We start from the raw sequence: 22,082 nt of genomic DNA, 5'->3' as shown, positions 1-22,082 counted from the left end.
GAGAGCTGTGTTTGGTTCCTCAGGGTTGGGGGTGTGTCAAAGATGACACTCCCAGGTTAGGTGTGGTAAATCTCTCTTTCTTTTTTTGATTCAAAAGGGAAGTAATTCCACACAGCTGAACGTAATTGGAGGTAGTTAGCAGGGAATGATATACCCACAGGAGCCAGAGATCAGAAGCTCTTTCCCAAGGACCACACAGGGAATCTGTGCTGCCCTCAGTGTGGGCTCCAATTCTCCTGCAGTCTCCCACTGGGTTGCCAAGTTAGATGCTAATCTCCTGTTATTTCAGCCCTCCCCCCAGAGTCAGGTTTTTCTGCTAGGCTCAGGGCCAGTGCAGACCTGAGGTCGCCCTGCTTATGACGTATGTCCAAAATGGCGCCTGCTCTTTGTCTTGCTCGCCTTTGAGGGGTGAGCGGAGAGAGAGAAACTCGTGTTCGTATCGGTCACTTTTTTTTCTCTCTCTCTCTTCTAGTTAGCCTGGTGAACTTTTCCCCACAGAGTTTCAAGCCTCGTTCCCTCTAGTCTCCTCTTTCCGCTTGCCCGCTGGTGTCTTGGGCTATTGAGGTTCGGCTCACCTCGCGTTCCAGCGCTGGTGTGTTGAGTCTGCCGCTGGTGTCCCGAACTTGGGCTCCCATGCTCTCCACGCAGGTCCACTGTGAATCACTAGTTCCAGAAGAGTTTCCTCTGCTGTTTCTTCCCCTACTCTTCCTTGACCCTGCAGTATCTCCACTTTAATTAACCTGTCTCTCCCCCGGACTAATAGTGTGCTTCCTTCCTATTCCGCCATCTTGCTGCTCCTCTAGATGTGATTTTCATAGAGGACAATCCTAATATGTGTTGGTGAGATTGTGTTAAGAAAAGAGATCAAAAGACAAAGGTTTGGGAGCCACAAGCAAAAGTGAAGTTAAAGCCAAGCTTTTTTGTTTTACTTTTTATCCATTTTTTTTAATCCAGAAACTTTTTCATTAAGATATACAAACTTCATGCATTTCATAAATACAAATTTAGCTTCCCACACTACCCTCCCTCCAACATGCATTCCTACACTTCTTCCTCCTCCCTCTCTTAGTCCCATTCTTATTTTTTTACTAAGATCTACTTTCAATTAACTTTATACACATAAGATTAACCCTATACCAAGTAAAGAGTTTAACAAATAGTATGAAAAAAAAAAAAAAAACCCTTAAACTATTCTTGAACAGTCAAGGCAAGGGCTGTTAAAAGTCATCACATCTCGAAGTTTCACTTCTGTGCATTACCTTTTAGGTGCTGTTGGTTACCACAGATCAGAGAGATCATATGGTATTTGTCTTTTGGGGATTGACTTATTTCAATAAATATGTTTTCCAGTGTGCTCATTTTGTTGCAAATGACAGGGTTTGATTTTTTTTTTTTTTTACTGCTGTTTAGTATTCCATGGTGTACATATCCTGCAATTTCTTTATGCAGTCTTCAGTTGATGGACATTTGGGTTGATTCCATATCTTAGCTATTGTGAGTTGAGCTTCAATAAACATGGGGTACAGATAACTCTTTCATATGTGAATTTCATTTGCTTTAGATAATTCCCAGGAGTGCAATGGCTGGGTCATATGGTAGGACTATATTCAGATTTCTGAGGTATCTCCATACTGTCTTCCACAGTGGCTGTACCAGTTTACATTCCCAACAACAGTGGCCCAGAGTACCTTTTTCCCCACATCCTCACCAGCACTTGTTGTTTGCTGATTTCTGTGTGAAAGCCATTCTAACTGCAGTGAGGTAAAACCTCATTGTGGTTTTGCTTTGCATTTCCCTAATAGCTAGTGATCCTGAACATTTTTTCATATGCCTGTTGTCCATTTGGATTTCCTCTTTGGAAAAATGTGTATTTAAGTCCTTTGCCCATTTCTTAACTGGATTATTTGTTTTTGTTGAGTTTCTTCACTCTTTGTATATTCTGGATATTAATCCATTATCAACTGCATAGTTTACAAATAATTTCTTCCGCTATGTCAATTGTTTCTTCACTTTGCTTACTGTTTCCTTTGCAGTGCAGAAGTTTCTCATTTTGATATAATCCCATTTGTGAATTTGGGCTTTGATTACCTGTGCTTCAGTGGTCTTTTCCAGGAAATCTTTGCCTATGTCAATGACTTGCAGAGGATTTCTCCAATGTTCTCTAATAATTTGATAGTATCTGGTCATAGATTTAGGTCTTTGATTCATTTTGAGTGGATTTTTGTGAAGGTGTAAGTTAGGGGTGTTGCTTCATACTTCTGCTTGTGGAGATCCAGTTTCCCCAGCGCCATTTGTTAGAGACTTTCCTTTCTTTAGGAATTGATTTTAGCTCCTTGATCCAAGATAAGTTGGTTGTGTTCCTTTGAGGATGTCATGTTGTCTTTCTTATTCTTGTTTCTTTGCTTTCTGCATAGGCATTTGTGGAGATACTTGTTGGGTTTATTTCCCCCCTCTGATGGCTTTTATCTTTGGACTATGCCTCTGTGACTGAGTAAGTGTCTGCTCTTTCCATGAATATCCCGAGGTATGTGCTGGGTATGGCCAGGAAGCTCTGTGGAATGCTCCAAGGTGAACAGAGTGTCCAGTGTGACACCCAAGTCTGATGTGGTAAATCTTTTTTTATCTGAGGGGAGGGTTGATCAGCAATGCTGGCATAGTGTCACACTCACCTCCTCTCCTCCAGCGACCAGTGCCCAAGCACTAGCTCCAGTGGGTGCATTATTCACCTGCACTGCCACAAGAACCACAGAAAGGATCCATGCATTCCTCAGTGTGAGCACGGATTCCCCAGCAATGACTCTCCCCAGGCAGTCAGGGAGCCCCGAGCATATGGAGCCACCCACAGCAACTTTCCAGAGACCCAGCCGTACCCTGAGCCCTCCCGTGCAGCCAGTGTTTTCCCAGTTCCAGCACACAAGGCTCCCACAGTCACAGGCACCCAGCCCCCTGTCAGTTCTCTCTGCCAGATTCAGGTGTCTCCTCTCTGCTGGTTGCTGGGCCCATGGACACAAGCTGGTGGGGCTGTTACGTGTGTCCAAAATGGCGCTCACCCTCTCTCATCTAGTTACAGGATGCCATTGTCAGGTGGTTGGAGAGAGAGAAATGTGCCCCCTTTTTTCCCTCTAGGTTAGCAGGTATACTGTCTCCCAGAGGTCTCTAAGCCATAATCACGCCAGGCTCTCCCCGCAGCTTTATCACCAGTGGCTTGAGTTACAGCAGTCTGGTCTCACGTTACTCTCCAAAGCTGGTGCTGAGGCTCTCAGCTGCTGGGATCCTTCATTGTATCCATGTTCATGCGGCATGTCCACACCCTCCACATAGTGCACAGTGTCCCTCTAACTTGCATGGAGTTTCCACTGCAATTTTCTCCTAACTCTTCCCTGAGATTACACTCTCTCCATTTTTTTTTTTTTTTAGAGTTTTTATTTATTAATTTGAGAGGTAGAGTTACAGACGGTGAGAGGGAGAGACAGAGAGAGAGGTCTTCCATCTGCTGGTACACTCCCCAAATGACCGCAATGGCCAGAGCTGCGCCGATCCGAAGCCAGGAGCCTCCTCTGGGTCTCCCACGTGGGTGCAAGGGCCCAAGGACTTGGGCCATTCTCTACTGCTTTCCTAGGCCACAGCAGAGAGCTGGATCAGAAGAGTAGCAGCCAGGACCAGAACTGGCACCCACATGGGATGCCAGCGCCGCAGGCGGAGGACCAACCCAGTGTGCCACAGTGCCGGCCCTGTCTCTCCTTTTTTTTTTTTTTCCCACTATCTTCCCCTAAAGTGGAGCAGTAAGTTACCTCCCTATTCTGCTATCTTCTCGTGTGTTCCACTTTTTTTTGTTGTTGTTTTTTGTTTTTATTTGAGAGGTAGGGTTACAGATAGTGAAAGGAAGAGACAGAAAGGTCTTCCTTCCGTTGGTTCACTCCCCAAATAGCTGCAACAACTGGAGCTGCTCTGATCCAAAGCCAGGAGCCAGGAGCTAGGAGCTTCCTCCTGGTCTCCCACGTGGGTGCAGGAGCCCAAGCACTTGGGCCATCTTCTACTGCTTTCCCAGGCCATAGCAGAGAACTGGATGGGAAGAGGAGCAGCCGGGACCAGAACCGGTGCCCACATGGGATGCTGGCACCTCAGGCGGAGGATTAACCTACTGTGCCATGGTGCCAGCCCCAAGGTGTTCCGCTTCTGATCAAGCTAAGGTCTTAATGAAATTAGCCAGCCTTACCACCACCACCACCACCCCACCACCCCGCGCCAAAAGTATAAGAATTAAGAAAGAAGCCTAAAACTAGAGCCCTGAAATGAGCTGTTGACCGTAAGAGATGAAAAAATAATCTCAGAGTGGTGGGAATAAGAAGAAAAAGAAGGGATAACAGAAGCAATAGATGACTCACAACGTTGAAGAGAGGTGATGGATTTGACCATTAGGAAACTGTGTTTGATTATAGTGGCTTTAGTAGAATGTTGGAAAACTTAACCAATTACAAAGGTGGAGGAAGGTGGAGGAATGAAATACAGTTGAAGAAAATATGCAGATTACAAGATGCTTGGTGGTACAGGGAAGCAGAGAGAGTAAGAGAATGATAGTGATAAGGGAGGGGTAGAATCCTTCAAAGGAATAGTCTGGGAAATTTAGGACTAGGACAATGAGAGGGGTTGATTAAAAGTAGTAGGAAGAAAGGACAATAATTAGTGAAGTCAGATTTTATGCTAGAAGGGTTATTGAATCTGCTGTGATTTAATGCTAATAGACTATAGGTAGGTACAAATTCCCTATGTCTGTAGTTAACTCTACTTTTATTAACCTTCCTTCAGCCCTGTTTATCATTCCTAACAGATTGATGACATTAGTGTTTTGTATTTGTGATGTGATTATAACTGGGGATGCCATTTATTTCAACAGGTGTTTCTTATGGACAAAGCAATAGTGACATTGAAGCCTTGCATCAGGCTTACTGTCATATAGCCCATTCACTGGGGGATGCAGATGAGCAAAAAACTGGATGTAACACAATGGGAAATATCAAGGGCTCAGTGAAAGATCATTCTCAAGAAAATGAAGAGTCTTCAAAAAACATTTCTACTACTGAATCTGGTAAAAGTTGATAGATCAATTTTTTTAAGTATTTGAGACCCTAACTGAATAGTTTCTAGTATAATATAATTTAAAGACAGTTTGTGAGCATAGAGAGTTTGTGCACGTGAAACTCAGGAATCATTTGTTTACATATAAAGTTTGACCCAAACAGAATAAAATTTCCTTTTCTAGTATCCCTGCACAAAATTAAGAAATCACTTATGTTGATATTTTTTACTCTTTTGCATGTACATATATTAAAGTTGTTATTTTAATAGAGAACAGTATTGGGGGGTCAACTAAATACATGCTTAGCAAATATGTGCATGTGTTTATGTAGATATATATTTGACACTGATATTTCATAAATATCAAAGGAGATTTTCTTAGTACAAGGAAATTTGTAGTGGGAAGCAGTTTATTACATGTGCTATTTTGTTAACTGTCAATTAGAGAAAATGTAATTTGGTGGTATGAAACATGCAAAATAAGCAATTTATATAACATTTTGGCTTTAAATTTCACTTTTTTTTTCCTTCTTTAGATCTGCCCACAGTAGAGGAGCTAATGAAACCTATCAGAATAGATTCTTTTGGGGTCAGTGGTTTTGATTTACAACCAATCAGGTATGAGTTTTTTGGACTGCATTGTGTAGGATGATTTGTTGAGTTTTGGGGTTTTTTTGTTTGTTCTGTCATTGGAAACTTTTATGACTTTTTGTTGTATGTCATGATTTCTAGTATAAGATTTATGGCTAACATTAGCTTATAATGAATTTCCCTTTGAGTCACTATTCACTTCTTTTCATGTTCTTACTCAGTTAATTCATAAAAATTCTTCTAGTAATAAAAAAGAAATTGATGCTATTAAATAAAAACTGCTCTTAATTGGTATTAAAACTTTTCACTGAAAAATATGATCTCTCTTCAGCTCTACATAATGAGGGACAGTTGTTTTATAATCATAGAGAAAATGAACTTTATTTTTTAGATGAGTCATAGATATGTTCTTTATAAACCTGCTAGTTTTGTCTTAAGCGCAGACTGGCCCTGGTCTCACAGGTGAGTTCTGTGCTCACATATGAATAGGGTTTCATGAATATCTCTCAGGTCCTGTACAGTTTTACAGTTTGGTGGAAGGATACATGACCCACTGTCATTCAACAAACAAACTAGTACAGCACAGTAACATGTATTTTCTTGTTGTTAAAGATTTATATATTTATTTGAAAGTCAGAGTTAGAGAGAGGAGAGGCATAGAGAGAGAGGTCTTTCATCTGCTTGTACACTTCCCAATTGGCTGCAGCAGCCGGAGCTGCGCCTATCTGAAGCCAGAAGCCAGGAGCCTCCTCTGGGTCTTCCCATGCAGGTGCAGGGTCCCAAGGACTTGGGCCATCCTCCACTGCTTTTCCAGGCCATAGCAGAGAGCTGGATCAGAAGTGGAGCAGCCAGGTCTCAAACTGGTGCCCATATGGGATGCCGACACTGCAGGTGGCAGCTTTACCCACTATGCCACAGCGCCAGCCCCCAACAGTAACATGTCTTAAGACAATTTTGCATTTCTGTATTATTATTGTCACATTCAGTATCTCACATAATCCATATAATAAGTAGACAAGGTATCTTTATTCCCAATTATTCAAGTAATGAAATTGAAATAAATCTAATTTTGTGATGGAACTCTCACCAATACCAGATAATGATTATACCAGTCTCTGCCTCTGAAATAAATAAATAATTTCAATCTTGTTTGACCTGGCTTTCTTGAAAGTAGATCTGAGTTATTTGTGGAATTCTTTATACTTTACAGTTTTAAAATTATCTGAAATTAAAATCGATTACTTAATACTATATGAATATGCTATGGTAACCCAAATTTATTAATAATGTATTTAACATTAGTAACTTTAATTTGAATAGTTACAACTCTTATAATGTGTGTGTGTGTGTATATCTGGTATTTGAGGAGTCATATTACATAGGATTCACTCTCTGTGTCCAATTTCATTTTATAGCTCTAAGAAAATGGCTGATGATAAGGAAACTGAATATATTAGCCATTTACCCCTACAGATGAACTCAAATGTGATGCCTGAAGACTTACATCATGTGAACCAATTTTTGGACAAAAAGGATGAGAATGTGATTTTACAAAAGACAGCAACTGAGGGTATGGAACATAGCTACCCACCAGTAACTGCTACAGAGGAACATACTGATAAAATGTACCTTGATATTTTGAGGAAAAAATTGTCCATTAATGCATTATTATTACCTCAAGATGACAAAATTAATAAAGTAAGTATGTATAATCCAAATTGCTTTGATAAATTTAGCAATGAAGTTATGTCAGATTAATAAAGTACTGCCGGCGCCGTGGCTCACTAGGCTGATCCTCCGCCTGCAGTGCCGGCACCCTGGGTCCTAGTCCTGGTCGGGGCACCGGATTCTGTCCCAGTTGCCCCTCTTCCAGTCCAGCTCTCTGCTGTGGCCCGGGAGTACAGTGGGGGATGGCCCAAGTGCTTGGGCCCTGCACCTGCATGGGAGACCAGGAAAAACACCTGGCTCCTGGCTTTGGATCAGCGCAGCACGCCAGCACAACGCAACGGCTATCGTGGCCATTGGGGGGTGAACCAATGGAAAAAGGAAGACTTTTCTCTCTCTCTCTCACTGTCTAACTCTGCCTGTCAAAAAAAAAAAAAAGTTTTATAAAGTACTGTTGATAAATGTGTTCTGCCACTGGGATTGATTACACAGTAACCTCCACAGTAGATGCTCAAGATTTGTGGACTTGTGGGTGATATTTATTACAGTGCCCTCTAGTCCCCAAATTAAAAAATACCACTGTGGCATTAGCTTTCTTTTAGAAGCTGTTCTTCACAGTGTTTCTTTTGTTTCTTCCTCATCTTTTTTTCCAAGCATAGCCCAGAATTTGAATAGTAAAAGAAAATAAACTGTATTTATCATTATGTGTTTGTTCAGTGTTTGTTGTTCAGTCTTTCCAATAGTTTACATTGTAGGTAAGTGGCACTTTACAGGAATGCTGTTAACAACTGTGGGGAAGTTTATACTTCACTATCCCTTTTTTTCCTTTGTTCTTGATCTCTTCTGCTTTGTAGTTTCCCTGGTTTCAATATTCTGTTTGTATTTTATAATTTTGAATTGTGTATTTACTATAAATCATCTCCAGTTCTTTGTGGAGTAAGTCAAAATTTCAGTGAAATTTTTAAAGCATCTTGAAAAGTTGAGTGGACAGAAAGATTTCAAATGTAATCTTGAAATATATTCTTTCTTTGATCTCTTCCATGTTCATTCTAGTAATTACACATCTGGCTCTCTGGAAACCTTTTTTTGCTTTGTTATTTGCTTTGTTTTAATGCTAACTTTGAAACTGTATTACAAAGTGCCAAGATTAGAACTAGAAAACTTTATCATAGTTGTTTACCTTTTACAAACTATATTATTTGGTCATGATGAGTATCTTGCTATATGTTAACTTTTCCTTCACAACAGTTGAAGTTCATTTAGATACTGAAGAATTTACATTTTTTTGTATGCAGATTTTTCGATCTCAACTGAGTTCTGGAGAAGAAGGGGCTGTAATTGGTAAACAGGTACCATACAAGAAGGCCAGAAGTGCACCTCCTTTGCTTAAAAAAAAACCTCAGAGTGGATTATATGCATCAGTTAGGAGCTCAGGCTATGGCAAACCCAGTTCTCCACTCAAGATGTTTTCTACTTTTGAAAAGAAATCTTCAAAGGACATTGTGAAAACCAAAAACTTGAAACCCATTCCTACCTCAAATCAAGCTAGGAAAAAAGGTAATCCTATACTTTTTTTATAATAAATTTCTGTACATATAGTTTATTTCCTTCCTTGTTTTAGGGCGAGAAATTAATCTGAAGGTACTATATTCTTCTGAAACAGTTTATAGAAGGTCATACATGGGGCTTGACCCAGGATGGTGGCAGTGGATGGGGATAAAAAAGTGATTGGGTAAGGATACATTTCGAAGACAGAACCAAAAATCTGAACAGCTGGTTTCAGGCTACTAAATTTTTTATCTGGAAAATTGAATTACTATCAGGTGGGATGGGGAAGAGTAGATTTGCATGTGGACTGAAGTGTTTAGTTTTGAGATGTCAGTTTTGAGTTGTCTATTTGATATGCAAATGAAGTTGACAAGGAGGCAATTAGATTTAAATCTGCAGTTCAAGAGGCAGGTATGAACTGTAGATATCTTTTGGCAAGTGTTGTTAAAGATGGTTTTTTTTTTTTTTATTAAACGTTTATTTAATGAATATAAATTTGCAAAGTACAGCTTATGGGTTACAATGGCTTCCCCCTCCCAAAACTTCCCTCCCACCCACAACCCTCCCCTTTCCCGCTCCCTCTCCCCTTCCAATCACATCATGATTCATTTTCAATTCTCTTTCTATACAGAAGATCAGTTTAGTATATATTAGGTAACGATTTCAACAGTTTGCCCCCATATAGGAACACAAAGTGAAAAAAATACTGTTGGAGTACTAGTTAAAGCATTAAATAAGAGTGTACAGCACATTAAAGACAGAGATCCTACATAATATTTTTTTAAAAAAATTAATTTTCTATGCCATTTCCAATTTAACACCAGGTTTTTTTTTTTTTTTTTTTTTCATTTCCAATTATCTTTGTATACAGAAGATCGATTCAGTACATAATTAGTAAAGATCTCATCAGTTTGTACCCACGCAGAAACACAAAGTGTAAAAATACTGTTTCAGTACTAGTTATAGCATCACTGCACATTAGACAACACATTAAGGACAGATCTCACATGGGATGTAAGTACACAGTGACTCCTGTTGCTGACTTAACAATTTGACACTCCTGTTCATGGCGTCAGTAATCTCCCTAGGCTCTAGTCATGAGTTGCCAGGGCTATGGAAGCCTTTGGAGTTCGCTGACTTTTGTTTTGTTTTGTTTTTTTTGTTTGTTTGTTTTTAATTTTTGACAGGCAGAGTGCACAGTGAGAGAGAGAGACAGAGAGAAAGGTCTTCCTTTTGCCGTTGGTTCACCCTCCAATGGCCGCCGCGGTAGGTGCGCTGCGGAGGGCTCACCGCGCTGATCCGATGGCAGGAGCCAGGTGCTTCTCCTGGTCTCCCATGGGGTGCAGGGCCCAAGGACTTGGACCATCCTCCACTGCACTCCCTGGCCACAGCAGAGAGCTGGCCTGGAAGAGGGGCAACCGGGACAGGATCGGTGCCCCGACCGGGACTAGAACCTGGTGTGCCGGCGCCACAAGGCAGAGGATTAGCCTAGTGAGCCACGGTGCCAGCCATAGAGTTCGCTGACTTTGATCTTATTCCGATAGGGTCATAGTCAAAGTGGAAGTTCTCTCCTCCCTTCAGAGAAAGGTACCTCCTTCTTTGATGGCCCCATTCTTTCCACTGGGATCTCACTCACAGAGATCTTTCATTTAGGTCTTCTTTTTTTTTTCTTTTCCATGGTGTCTTGGTTTTCCATGCCTACAATACTCTCATGGGCTCTTGAGCCAGATCCGAATGCCTTAAGGGCTGATTCTGAGGCCAGAGTGTTGTTTAGGACGTCTGCCATTCTATGAGCCTGCTGTGTATCCCACTTCCCATGTTGAATCTTTCTCTCCCTTTTTGATTCAGTTAGTATTAGCAGACACTTGTCTTGTTTGTGTGATCCCTTTGACTCTTAGACCTATCAGAGCCATTGAATGTGAACTGAAATTGATCACTTGGACTAGTGAGATGGCATTGGTACGTGCCACCTTGATGGGATTGTATTGGAATCCCCTGGCACATTTCTAACTCCATCATTTGGGGCAAGTCTGATTGTGCATGTCCCAAATTGTACATCTCCTCCCTCTCTTTTTCCACTCTTAAATTTTTAACAGGGATCACTTTTCAGTTAAAATTTAAACTCCTAAGAATAATTGTGTGTTAATTACAGAGTTCAACCACTAGTACTAGAACAACAACAACAACAATAACAACAAATACTAGGAAGGATAAAGTATTACATTGTACATCTAGAGTCAGGACAAGAGCTGATCAGGTCATTGTTTCTTATAGTGTCCATTTCACTTCAACAGGTTTCCCCTTTGGTGCTCAGTTGTCACCAATCAGGGAAAACATATGAAATTTGTCTCTTTGGGACTGGCTTAATTCACTCAGCATGATGTTTTCCAGATTGCATCTTGTTGCAAATGACTGGGTTTCATTGTTCCTTACTGCTGTATAGTATTCTATGGAGTACATGTCCCATAATTTCTTTATCCAGTCTACAGTTGATGGGCATTTGGGTTGGTTCCAGGTCTTAGCTATTGTGAATTGAGCTGCAATCAACATTAATGTGCAGATGGCTTTTTTATTAGCCAAATTAATTTCCTTTGGGTAAATTCCAAGGAGTGGGATGGCTGGGTTGTATGGTAGGGTTATGTTCAGGTTTCTGAGGAATCTCCAGACTGACTTCCATAGTGGCTTAACCAGTTTGCATTCCCACCAACAGTGGGTTAGTGTCCCTTTCTGCCCACATCCTCTCCAGCATCTATTGTTGATAGATTTCTGAATGTGAGCCATTCTCACTGGGATGAGGTGAAACCTCATTGTGGTTTTGATTTGCATTTCCCTGATTGCTAGTGATGTTGAACATTTTTTCATGTGTCTGTTGGCCATTTGGATTTCCTCTTTCGAAAAATGTCTATTGAGGTCCTTGGCCCATCTCTTAAGTGGGTTGTTTGTTCTGTTGTTGTGGATTTTCTTGATTTCTTTGTAGATTCTGGGTATCAACACTTTATCTGTAGTATAGTTTGCAAATATTTTTTCCCATTCTGTCAGTTGCCTCTTCACTTTCCTGACTGTTTCTTTTGAAGTACAGAAACTTCTCAATTTGATGCAATCCCAAATGTTAATTTTGTTTCTGACTGCCTGTGCTCCTGGGGTCTTTTCCAAGAAGTCTTTGCCTGTGCCTATATCTTGCAGGGTTTCTCCAATGCTCTCTAATAATTTGATGGTGTCGGGTCATAGATTTAAGTCTTTAATCCATGTTGAGTGAATTTTTGTGTAAGGTGAAAGGTATGGGTCTTGCTTCAAGCTTCTGCATGTGGAAATCCAGTTTTCCCAGCACCATTTATTGAATAGGCTGTCCTTATTCCAGGGATTAGTTTTGGATCTTTGATCAAATATAAGTTGGCTGTAGATGTTTGGATTGATTTCTGGTGTTTCTATTCTGTTCCATTGGTCTATCCATCTGTTTCTGTACCAGTACCATGCTGTTTTGGTAACTACTGCCCTGTAGTATGTCCTGAAATCAGGTATTGTGATGCCTCCAGCTTTGTTTTTGTTGTACAGGATTGCTTTGGCTATTCGAGGTCTTCTGTGTCTCCACATGAATTTCAGCATCATTTTTTCCAGATCTGAGAAGAAGGTCTTCGGGATCTTGATGGGTATTGCATTGAATGTATAAATTGCTTTTGGGAGAATAGACATTTTGATGATATTGATTCTTCCAATCCATGAGCATGGAAGATTTCTCCATTTTTTGGTATCCTCTTCTATTTCTTTCTGTAAGGTTTTGTAGTTTTCATCGTAGAGATCTTTAACGTCTTTGGTTAAGTTTATTCCAAGGTATTTGATTGTTTTTGTAGCTATTGTGAATGGGATTGATCTTAGAAGTTCTTCCTCAGCCGTGGCATTGCCTGTGTATACAAAGGCTGTTGATTTTTGTGCATTGATTTTATATCCTGCTACTTTGCCAAACTCTTCGATGAGTTCCAGTAGTCTCTTAGAAGAGTTCTTTGAGTCCCCTTAATAATCATATCATCTGCAAAGAGGGATAGTTTGAGTTCTTCCTTTCCAATTTGTATCCCTTTAATTTCTTTTTCTTGCTTAATAGCTATGGCTAAAACTTCCAGAACTGTATTGAATAGCAGTGGTTAGAGTGGGCATCCCTATCTGGTACCAGATCTCAGTGGAAATGCTTCCAACTTTTCCCCATTCAATAGGATGTTGGCCGTGGGTTTTTCATAAATTGCTTTGATTGTATTGAGGAATGTTCCTTCCATACCCAGTTTGCTTAGAGTTTTCATCATGAAAGGGTGTTGTATTTTATCAAATGCTTTCTCTGCGTCTATTGAGAGAATCCTATGGTTTTTCTTCTGCAGTCTGTTAATGTAGTGTATTACGTTGATTGTTTTGCGAATGTTGAACCATCCCTGCATACCAGGGATAAATCCCACTTGGTCTGGGTGGATGATCTTTCTGATGTGTTGTTGCATTCTATTGGCCAGAATTTTATTGAGTATTTTTGCATCTATGTTCATCAGGGATATTGATCTGTAATTCTCTTTCAATGCTGCATCTTTTTCCGGCTTAGGAATTAAGGTGATGGTGGCTTCATAGAAAGAATTTGGGAGGATTCCCTCTTTTTCGATTGTTTTGAATAGTTTGAGAAAAATTGGAGTTAATTCTTCTCTAAATGTCTGGTAGAACTCAGCAGTGAATCCATCTGGTCCTGGGCTTTTCTTTGTTGGGAGGGCCTTTATTACTGTTTCAATTTCTGTGTCAGTTATTGGTCTGTTTAGGTTTTCTGTGTCTTCCTGGCTCAATTTAGGTAGGTTGTACGTGTCCAAGAATCTGTCTATTTCTGATAGATTTCCCTGTTTGTTGGTATACAAGTCCTTGTAGTAATTTCTGATGATTCTTTTTATTTCTGTGGTGTCTGTTGTTACGTTTCCCTTTTCATCTCTGATCCTATTGATTTGGGTCTTTTCTTTTTTTAGTTAGTTGGGCCAATGGGGTGTCAATTTTGTTTATTTATTCAAAAAACCAGCTCCTTGTTTGGCTGATTTTTTGTAATGTTTTTCTGGATTCAATCCTGTTGATTTCTTCTTTGATTTTAATTATGTCTCTTCTTCTACTGGGTTTGGGTTTGGTTTGCTGCAGATTTTCTAGATCCTTGAGATGACTTGAAAGCTCATCTATTTGGTGCCTTTCCAATTTCTTGATGTAGGCACCTATTGATATAAACTTTCCTCTTAACACTGCTTTTGTTGTATCCCAGAGGTTTTGGTATGTTGTGCTGTTATCCTCATTTACTTCCAGAAAATTTTTGATTTCTCTTTTAATTTCTTCTATGACCCATTGTTCATTCAGGAGCCTGTTGTTCAACCTCCATGTGTTTGCACGTGCTCTAGGGATTCCCAAGTTGCTAATTTCTAATTTCATTCCTTTGTGGTCTGAGAAGCTGCATGGTATGATTCTAATTCTTTTGAATTTGCTGAGACTTGCTTTATGGCCTAGTATGTGGTCAATCCTAGAGAAGGTTCCATGTACTACTGAGAAGAATGTAAAGTCCTTAGATGTAGGATGAAATGTTCTGTAGATATCTGTTAGATCCATGTGGGCTATAGTGTCATTTAAATCTACTGTCTCCTTGTTGATCTTCTGTCCTGTTGATCTGTCTATCTCTGAGAGTGGAGTATTGAAGTCCCCCAGTACTATTGTATTGGGGTCTAAGTCTCCCTTTAAGTCCCTTAACAAGTCTTTTAAATAAGCTGGTGCCCTGTAATTAGGTGCATATACATTGATAATCGTTATATCTTCCTGTTGAATGGATCCCTTAATCATTAAATAGTGTCCCTCTTTGTCTCTCTTAACAGTTTTTGTGGTAAAGTTTATGTTGTCCGATATTAAGATGGCTACGCCCACTCTTTTTTCATTTCTGTTGGCATGGTATATCTTTTTCCAGCCTTTCACTTTCAGTCTGTATGCATCGTTGTTGGAAAGATGAGTTTCTTGTAAGCAGCAAAAAGATGGGTTTTGTCCCTTAACCCAATCAGCCAATCGGTGTCTTCTTTTTTTTTTTTTTTTTTTTTAAATTTTTGACAGGCGGAGTGGACAGTGAGAGAGAGAGACAGAGAGAAAGGTCTTCCTTTTGCCGTTGGTTCACCCTCCAATGGCCGCCGCGGTAGCGCGCTGCAGCCAGCGCACCGCGCTGATCCGATGGCAGGAGCCAGGTGCTTCTCCTGGTCTCCCATGGGGTGCAGGGCCCAAGCACTTGGGCCATCCTCCACTGCACTCCCTGGCCACAGCAGAGAGCTGGCCTGGAAGAAGGGCAACCGGGACAGGATCGGTGCCCTGACCGGGACTAGAACCCGGTGTGCCGGCGCCACAAGGCGGAGGATTAGCCTATTGAGCCGCGGCGCCGGCCAATCGGTGTCTTTTAACTGGACAGTTCAAGCCATTAACATTCAATGTGACTATTGAGAAGGAGTAACTTTGCCCTGTCATTTGCCAAAGATTTTTTCTCATATATGGTTTGAGACTCCTGTGATCTTTTGCTGTGAGGTTTCCTTCCTTTATCTTCTTTCATATTGGTGACCATGTTTCTGTGTTTCTGTATGTAACACATCTTTAAGCATCTTTTGCAGGGCTGGACGAGTGGCGACAAATTCTTTCAATTTCTGTTTGCTGTGAAAGGTCTTTATTTCACCTTCATTCACAAATGAGAGCTTTGCACGATATAATATTCTGGGCTGGCAGTTTTTCTCTCTTAGTACCTGGGCTATATCTCGCCATTCTCTCCTAGCTTGTAGGGTTTCTGATGAGAAGTCAGCTGTGAGTCTAATTGGAGATCCTCTGAGAGTAATCTATCGTTTCTCTCTTGCACATTTTAGGATCTTTTCTTTGTGTTTCACTGTGGTGAGTTTGATTACGACGTGTCGTGGTGAGGATCTCTTTTGATCATGTTTATTAGGGGTTCTATGAGCTTCCTGTACTAGGATGTCTCTGTCCTTCTCGAAACCTGGGAAATTTTCTGCTAGTATCTCACTGAAAATGCCTTCTAATCCTTTCTCCCTCTCCATGCCTTCAGGAACTCCTAGAACCCGAATGTTGGGTTTTTTAATAGTATCCTGTAGATTCCGGACAGTATTTTTTAGATTTCTGATTTCTTCTTCTTTTCTTTGATTTGATTGTTTCCTTTCCTGTTCTCTGTCTTCTAATTCCGATATTCTCTCTTCTGCTTCACCCATTCTGTTTTTAAGGCTCTCTAATGTGTTTGTCATTTGATCTATTGAGTTCTTCATTTCATTGTGGTTTTTTGTCACTATCACAGTTTCATGTTCTACTAGTTTCATTTCATTTTCATTCCTCCTTAAGATTTCATTTTCACGAGAGAGATTTTCTATCTTGTCCATTAAGGATTTCTGTAGTTCAAGAATTTGTTTTTGAGAACTTCTTAATGTTCTTATCAATTTTTTGAGATCTGCTTCTTGCATTTCCTCTATCTCTTCATCTTCATAATCTTGGATTGGGGTGTCTTGTTCATTTGGGTGCATCACAGTGTATTCCTTGCTCTTGTTACCTCGGCTTCTACGTTTGTTGTTTGGCATGTTGGAGATAATTTATGGTTTTTTTGTTTTTTGTTTTTTTTTTTGGCTGTGGTGTTTTTTTCTCATTATACTATGCCTCTAAGTGGGCTGTCTGCTTTGATGGATCCTTAGAGGCTGTGATGGGTGTGGCCAGAGAGCTCTGCTTGATTCTTCAAGTTTAAGGCTGTGCAAAAAGCGACTCACCCAGATTGTTCTCTCCCTTGCTCCTTGCTGGATTGCTCTCTCTCTCTCTCTCTCTCTCTTTTTTTTTTTTTTTTTTTCAGTTGGGGAGTTATTTGGCACAGGTGAGTGGAATTGAGTGTAGTTGAAATCTGGCCTCTGTGAGTATTCGTTTGATCTACCCCTGGGACCACACAAAGAGTTTATGCAGCCCTCAATGTGTTCTCAAGTTTCACCAAAGTTCCAAAGTTACTGAGTTTGTGAACTCGTAGGTGGCGCTTTACATATGTAAAATGGCACCTGCTCTTTGTTTTGCTCTGTGAGTGAATAGAGAGGCCTCTTTTTTTCCCCCCCAATGTCGGGTTTCTGACGCCTTTGTCTGACCTTCCGTTCGTTCCCGCGCTGGTGAGATTCTGTGGCTCGGTTCCCGCGGTTGGGTTTCCACACGGTGGGCTCCCTGTAGGTCCTGTGTGTCACATCCACTAGATCCGGAAGCGTTTCCTCTGCAGTTTTTTTCTTGAATCTTTTCCTGAGGCTACAGTAATTCCACTTTTATGAAACTATTTTCCCAAACTATGGCGCACGTCCTCACTATCCGCCATCTTGGCTCCGCCCCCAAAGATGGTTTTTTATAAGACCAAGAGTACCAAGAAAGTAAGCACTACTAGAAGGAAAAAAAGGAAACCAGGATCTAGGTTCCAGACATGCCAATCTTTTTTTTTTTTTTAATTTGGTAGGTTTCTAGACAGAGAAAGGTCTTCCTTCCATTGGTTCACTCCCCAAATGGCCGCTATGGCTGGCACTGCGCTGATTTGAAGCCAGGAGCCAGGTAGTGCTTCCTGGTCTCCCGTGCAGGTGCAGGGGCCCAAGCACTTGGCCATCCTCCACTGCCCTCCTGGGCCACAGCAGAGAGCTGGACTGTAAGAGGAGCAATCAGGACTAGAACCTGGCACCTACATGGGATGCCAGCACCGCAGGTGGAGGATTAACCGAGTAAGCCACGGCGCTGGCCCCCCAGACATGCCATCTTAAGAGCTCAAGCAGAGGGGCCCACATGGTGCAGTAGGTGAAGCCTATAACAGTATCAGTTCAAATCCCAGCTGTTCTCCTCTAGCTTCCTGCTAATGCACCTGGGAAGGCACCTACCACCCACTTGGGAATTCCTGCCAGGCTTTGACCTGGCCATTGCCTGGGTGGGACCTGGCTGTTGCCGACATTGGGGAATGAACTGGTGAATGGAGGAGCTCTCTCTCTGGCTTCGCCTCTCTACCTTTTAAATAAATAAATCATTAAAAACTTCAAAAGAGGCCGGCGCCGCGGCTCACTAGGCTAATCCTCCGCCTTGCGGCGCCGGCACACCAGGTTCTAGTCCCGATCGGGGCACCGATCCTGTCCCGGTTGCCCCTCTTCCAGGCCAGCTCTCTGCTGTGGCCAGGGAGTGCAGTGGAGGATGGCCCAAGTGCTTGGGCCCTGCACCCCATGGGAGACCAGGAGAAGCACCTGGCTCCTGCCATCGGATCAGCGCGGTGCGCCGGCCGCAGCGCGCCTACCGCGGCGGCCATTGGAGGGTGAACCAACGGCAAAGGAAGACCTTTCTCTCTGTCTCTCTCTCTCACTGTCCACTCTGCCTGTCAAAAAGTTAAAAAAAAAAAAAAAAAAAAAAAAAAAACTTCAAAAGAAGGATTAAAAATCAAGCAGAAGAGAAAGAATTACAAGTGAAGACATGGTGAGATTGGAGGAAACCTTGAAAGCAGGTGGAATCCTAAAGACCAAATGAACAAAGTGTTTTAAGAAGAATCTGATCAGTATTTTGCCACTAATAAGCAAAGAAAGATATGGATTGAGAACTCACTTTTTTTTTAAAGGTTTGTTTTATTTATTTGAAAGGCAGAATTACAGAGAGTAGAGACAGAGATTCTCTATCCATTGGTTCACTCCCCAAATGGCCACAACACACTGAGCCGGTCTGAAGATAGGAGACTAAATCCATCCAGCTTGCCAATGTAGGTGGCAGGAGCCCAAGTACCTGGGCCATTTTCCACTGCTTTTCCAGGAGCATTAACAGGAACTGGATCAGAAGTGGAGCAGCTGGGACTCCACCCAGCGCTCACATGGGATGCTGGCATCACAGTGGCAACCTAACTCCTGTGCCACAATGCCAACCTCTGAGAATTCACCTTGGGTTTTGCAAGGATGGGTTAAATCAGTCAACTGGACAAGGAGGTGTCTTGGAAAGACAAATTGGATGGGTATAAGAAGAGAAGAATTGGTGCCTCAGGTTATAATCCATTACAGAAGAAAGCTGCTATAAAAGGCAGACACAAACATACCTACAAACACCCCATGCACCATCCTCTGATTCACTTCCTAAATACCCATAACAGCCATGGCTGAGCCAAGCTGAAGCCAGGAACCTATCATTTCATCCTGGTTTCCTGTGTGAGTGGTGGAGACCCAACTACTTGAGCTATCTCCTGCTCCCCACAAAGTGTGAATTAGCAGGAAGCAGTATCAAAAGGAAAGCCAGGACTCAAACTCAGGAACTCCCATATGAGATGCAGGCATCCCAAGCAGTGGCCTAACAGCTGGGCCACAAGGCCTGCCCCTCCTTTTAAATTAAACATTAGCTTTAGGTTTACTTTATAAGAAGAAAAATAAACTTATCCTATGAAGTTACAGTTCCCAAAAGGCTTAAGAAAAACATATGTGAGTAAATAACTCAAAAAGGTTCCCACGACTGTAGTGTTGTTTCTTAACTGCTTTTTCAATTCTAAATATTATTGGTTGATTCCTCTTCTTGATTGAAATATAAAATAATGTATTTCCCAAATCACATGGCTTCTACATGTTTTTGTTGGTTTTTATTTCATTTGTTCGAGGTAGTGATATGTTTATTATACTCCTCTATAACTATTGTTCCCTTTTGCTTTTCCATTGTCAGTCTTAGTTCTGATTAATAAAGAAGTTGAATACTTTTCACCAGTCTCTCAGCCATAATTTCTCAGTTCTGGAATTTTTGATTGGTTTCCTTTTTGACAGAATTTTCTTAATATGTTATTTTTCAAGAAGGGATCACATGTTCCAAATTCTGTGATGTCTTTTAGTTTACCTTTCACGTTTAAGCACATTTTCTTTCACATAGAAAGGGAGGGAGAAGATAATGCCCATGTAGCATTACTGAAAGTTATTACTTAAGATACTTTATTCCACTGAGAACAAAATCAAAAATAAGAATTCAGGAAGAGAATTCTCCAAAAGAACTAGCAAAACTAGAGCTGTGAACAAGAATAACTCTTTGCAGGCTTCCCTGTTCTAAGAAGAATCTTAGGCTGACGGATCATACCTCATTCTTTGGTTACAGTAATGAACCTCCAGTGATTTGGAGGGATTAAATGCCTGCTTTTTTAAACAATTGCTTTGCCAGCACTTTAAGAAATTTCTCTAAAGACCTACATCAAAGAGTTTAATTAAATGTAATAATGACTTTTTTTAAGAAAAACTTTTGCATGCCTGGAGAAAGACTGAAATGCAGTCTTTCAGTAAGAGATTGTTGGTAACTTGTTTCTTTTGACTTTAATAATCATGTGTAACACTTTTGATGAAAAGGTTAACCCTGCATTTAAAAAGTTAGCATCTTGAAAAAATTATTTTAAAAATATAGATATTGAATTTTTTCATTTACCTTTAAGGCAATCAAATAATGTTTGTTGAGTGTCCAGACTTGTAGAATTTGAATATGGGCTTTAAGATCCCTTCTAGGTATTTCCCCTAAATGTTGCTTATTACTAACTAAATAATATATTGGCCTTAGAATCATTTCTGCTGTTTGGAAATTTTACAGGTTCTCTTCAAAGCTGATATTGGAACAGAATATACATTTTATTTGTAATATATATTACCAAGACATTATAAAAATACTGTTAATCTTTTAAAGTCAAATTTAGATTAACCAGGTCCAGCGCTGTGGTGCAGATTAATCCTCCATCTGCAGCACTGGCATCCCATATGGGCACTGGTTCTAGTCCCGGTTGCTCCACTTCTATCCAGCTCTCTGCTATGGCCTGAGAAAGCAGTAGAAGATGGCCCAAGCACTTGGGCCCCTGCACCCATGTGGGAGACCCAGAAGAAGCTCCTGGCTCCTGGCTTCAGGTCGGCTCAGCTCTGACCATTGTGTCCATTTGGTGAGTGAGTGGATGGAAGACCTTTCTCTCTTGTCTCTCCTTCTCACTGTCTGTAATTCTACCTCTCAAATTCTAAAAATAAAAAAAAAAAAATAGATTAGCCATTATAAAGTCATCCATGAAATTCTTTTTAAAGATTTATTTATCTTATTTGAGAGGCTGAGGGAGAGAGAGGAGAGGTCTCCATCTGCTGGTTCACTCCCCAAATGGCCACAATGGTAGGAACTGGACAGATCCAAAGCTAGGAGCCTGGAGCCTCCTCCAAGTCTCCCACATGGGTGCAAGCATCCAAGGACTTGGGCCATCCTCCACTGATTTCCCAGGCACATCAGCAGGGAGTAGGATTGGAAGTGGAACATCCAGGACTCGAACTGGTGCCCATATGTGATGCCGGCGTTGCAGGTGGCAGCTTTACCCATTATACCACAGTGCAGGCCCCTTCCATGAAATTTTTATAATTCTGTTAACCCTGTAATACCTTGATATATATTGTTTTTAAAAAGTATGCTTTGAAAGCCTACTGAATCTGAACTAAGATGCTTCTATAACATTATCAGCTGCTCTTTGATTTGTCATTTAGAAATTGTTGTTACCGTGAACACGTGACTAATTTGTTTAAAAATAATAAAGCCTAAATGTATCTAATCCTACATTCTTCTCACATTTGTTTAGCTCTATTTGTCATTAGGCTTATCTTGGATCAATTAGCCATCTGTGTCAAGTCGAGTAAGATGTTGATTATGGGGTGCAGTTCATCTGAGTGCAATCAGTTGTCCTAATAAAACAGCTGTGTTAGAGTGGTGTGTATTGCCTATGCTGAGATCCTCATTTTATCTTAGTGTTCCCACTGTATTTGTACTTGCTGTTACATAATTGCTGAATACACATTCAACTTGGCATTTCTGGTGCTTTTATCTATTGTTTACACTGTTTAGAAATCTTAACTGGAACAAGAGTTATCAAGCCTGCTGCTTTGGGTAAACCAGCTCCCAGAACTGAAAGTTGCCTGGTTGCCCCTGAGAAGTGTGAAGAGCCTACAGAAACAGAATTGTGTGTTCAATTTCAGACTGTAGGTATTAGATTTCAAATTATTCATATAATTCCATAAATTCTAAAATCATTTTAAAACTAAATTATAAATGCATTGTTATTGAATGTATATTCATGCTCTTATATAGTGGAACATTGCTATTTTTATCCTTTGTGTGTTTTGCTTTGTTTTTTCCTAACCACCTATCTTCCCATCGTCTTTGTAAGTCCACTGTAA

The 22,082-nt window shown here is 40.9% G+C and overlaps 1 protein-coding gene across 3 annotated transcripts in view; it reads left to right on the top strand.

Moving 5' to 3' along the window:
- The window catches only part of CEP162 (centrosomal protein 162), a 94,249-nt gene that overhangs the window by 30,504 nt on the left and 41,663 nt on the right, over nucleotides 1-22,082 (top strand). For all 3 annotated transcript variants that reach the window (XM_062186448.1, XM_062186449.1, XM_062186447.1), the window contains 5 exons: nucleotides 4,895-5,086; nucleotides 5,613-5,694; nucleotides 7,083-7,365; nucleotides 8,628-8,889; nucleotides 21,751-21,884. In XM_062186448.1, the coding sequence (XP_062042432.1) occupies nucleotides 4,895-5,086; nucleotides 5,613-5,694; nucleotides 7,083-7,365; nucleotides 8,628-8,889; nucleotides 21,751-21,884 (953 nt within the window). The remainder of the gene's footprint in view (nucleotides 1-4,894; nucleotides 5,087-5,612; nucleotides 5,695-7,082; nucleotides 7,366-8,627; nucleotides 8,890-21,750; nucleotides 21,885-22,082) is intronic.

This window comes from Lepus europaeus, chromosome 3 (genome assembly GCF_033115175.1).
Source record: "Lepus europaeus isolate LE1 chromosome 3, mLepTim1.pri, whole genome shotgun sequence".
Classification (NCBI taxonomy): domain Eukaryota; kingdom Metazoa; phylum Chordata; class Mammalia; order Lagomorpha; family Leporidae; genus Lepus; species Lepus europaeus.
Note: the sequence above shows the minus strand (reverse complement) of the source record. Positions and strands in the feature narration are given on the sequence as shown.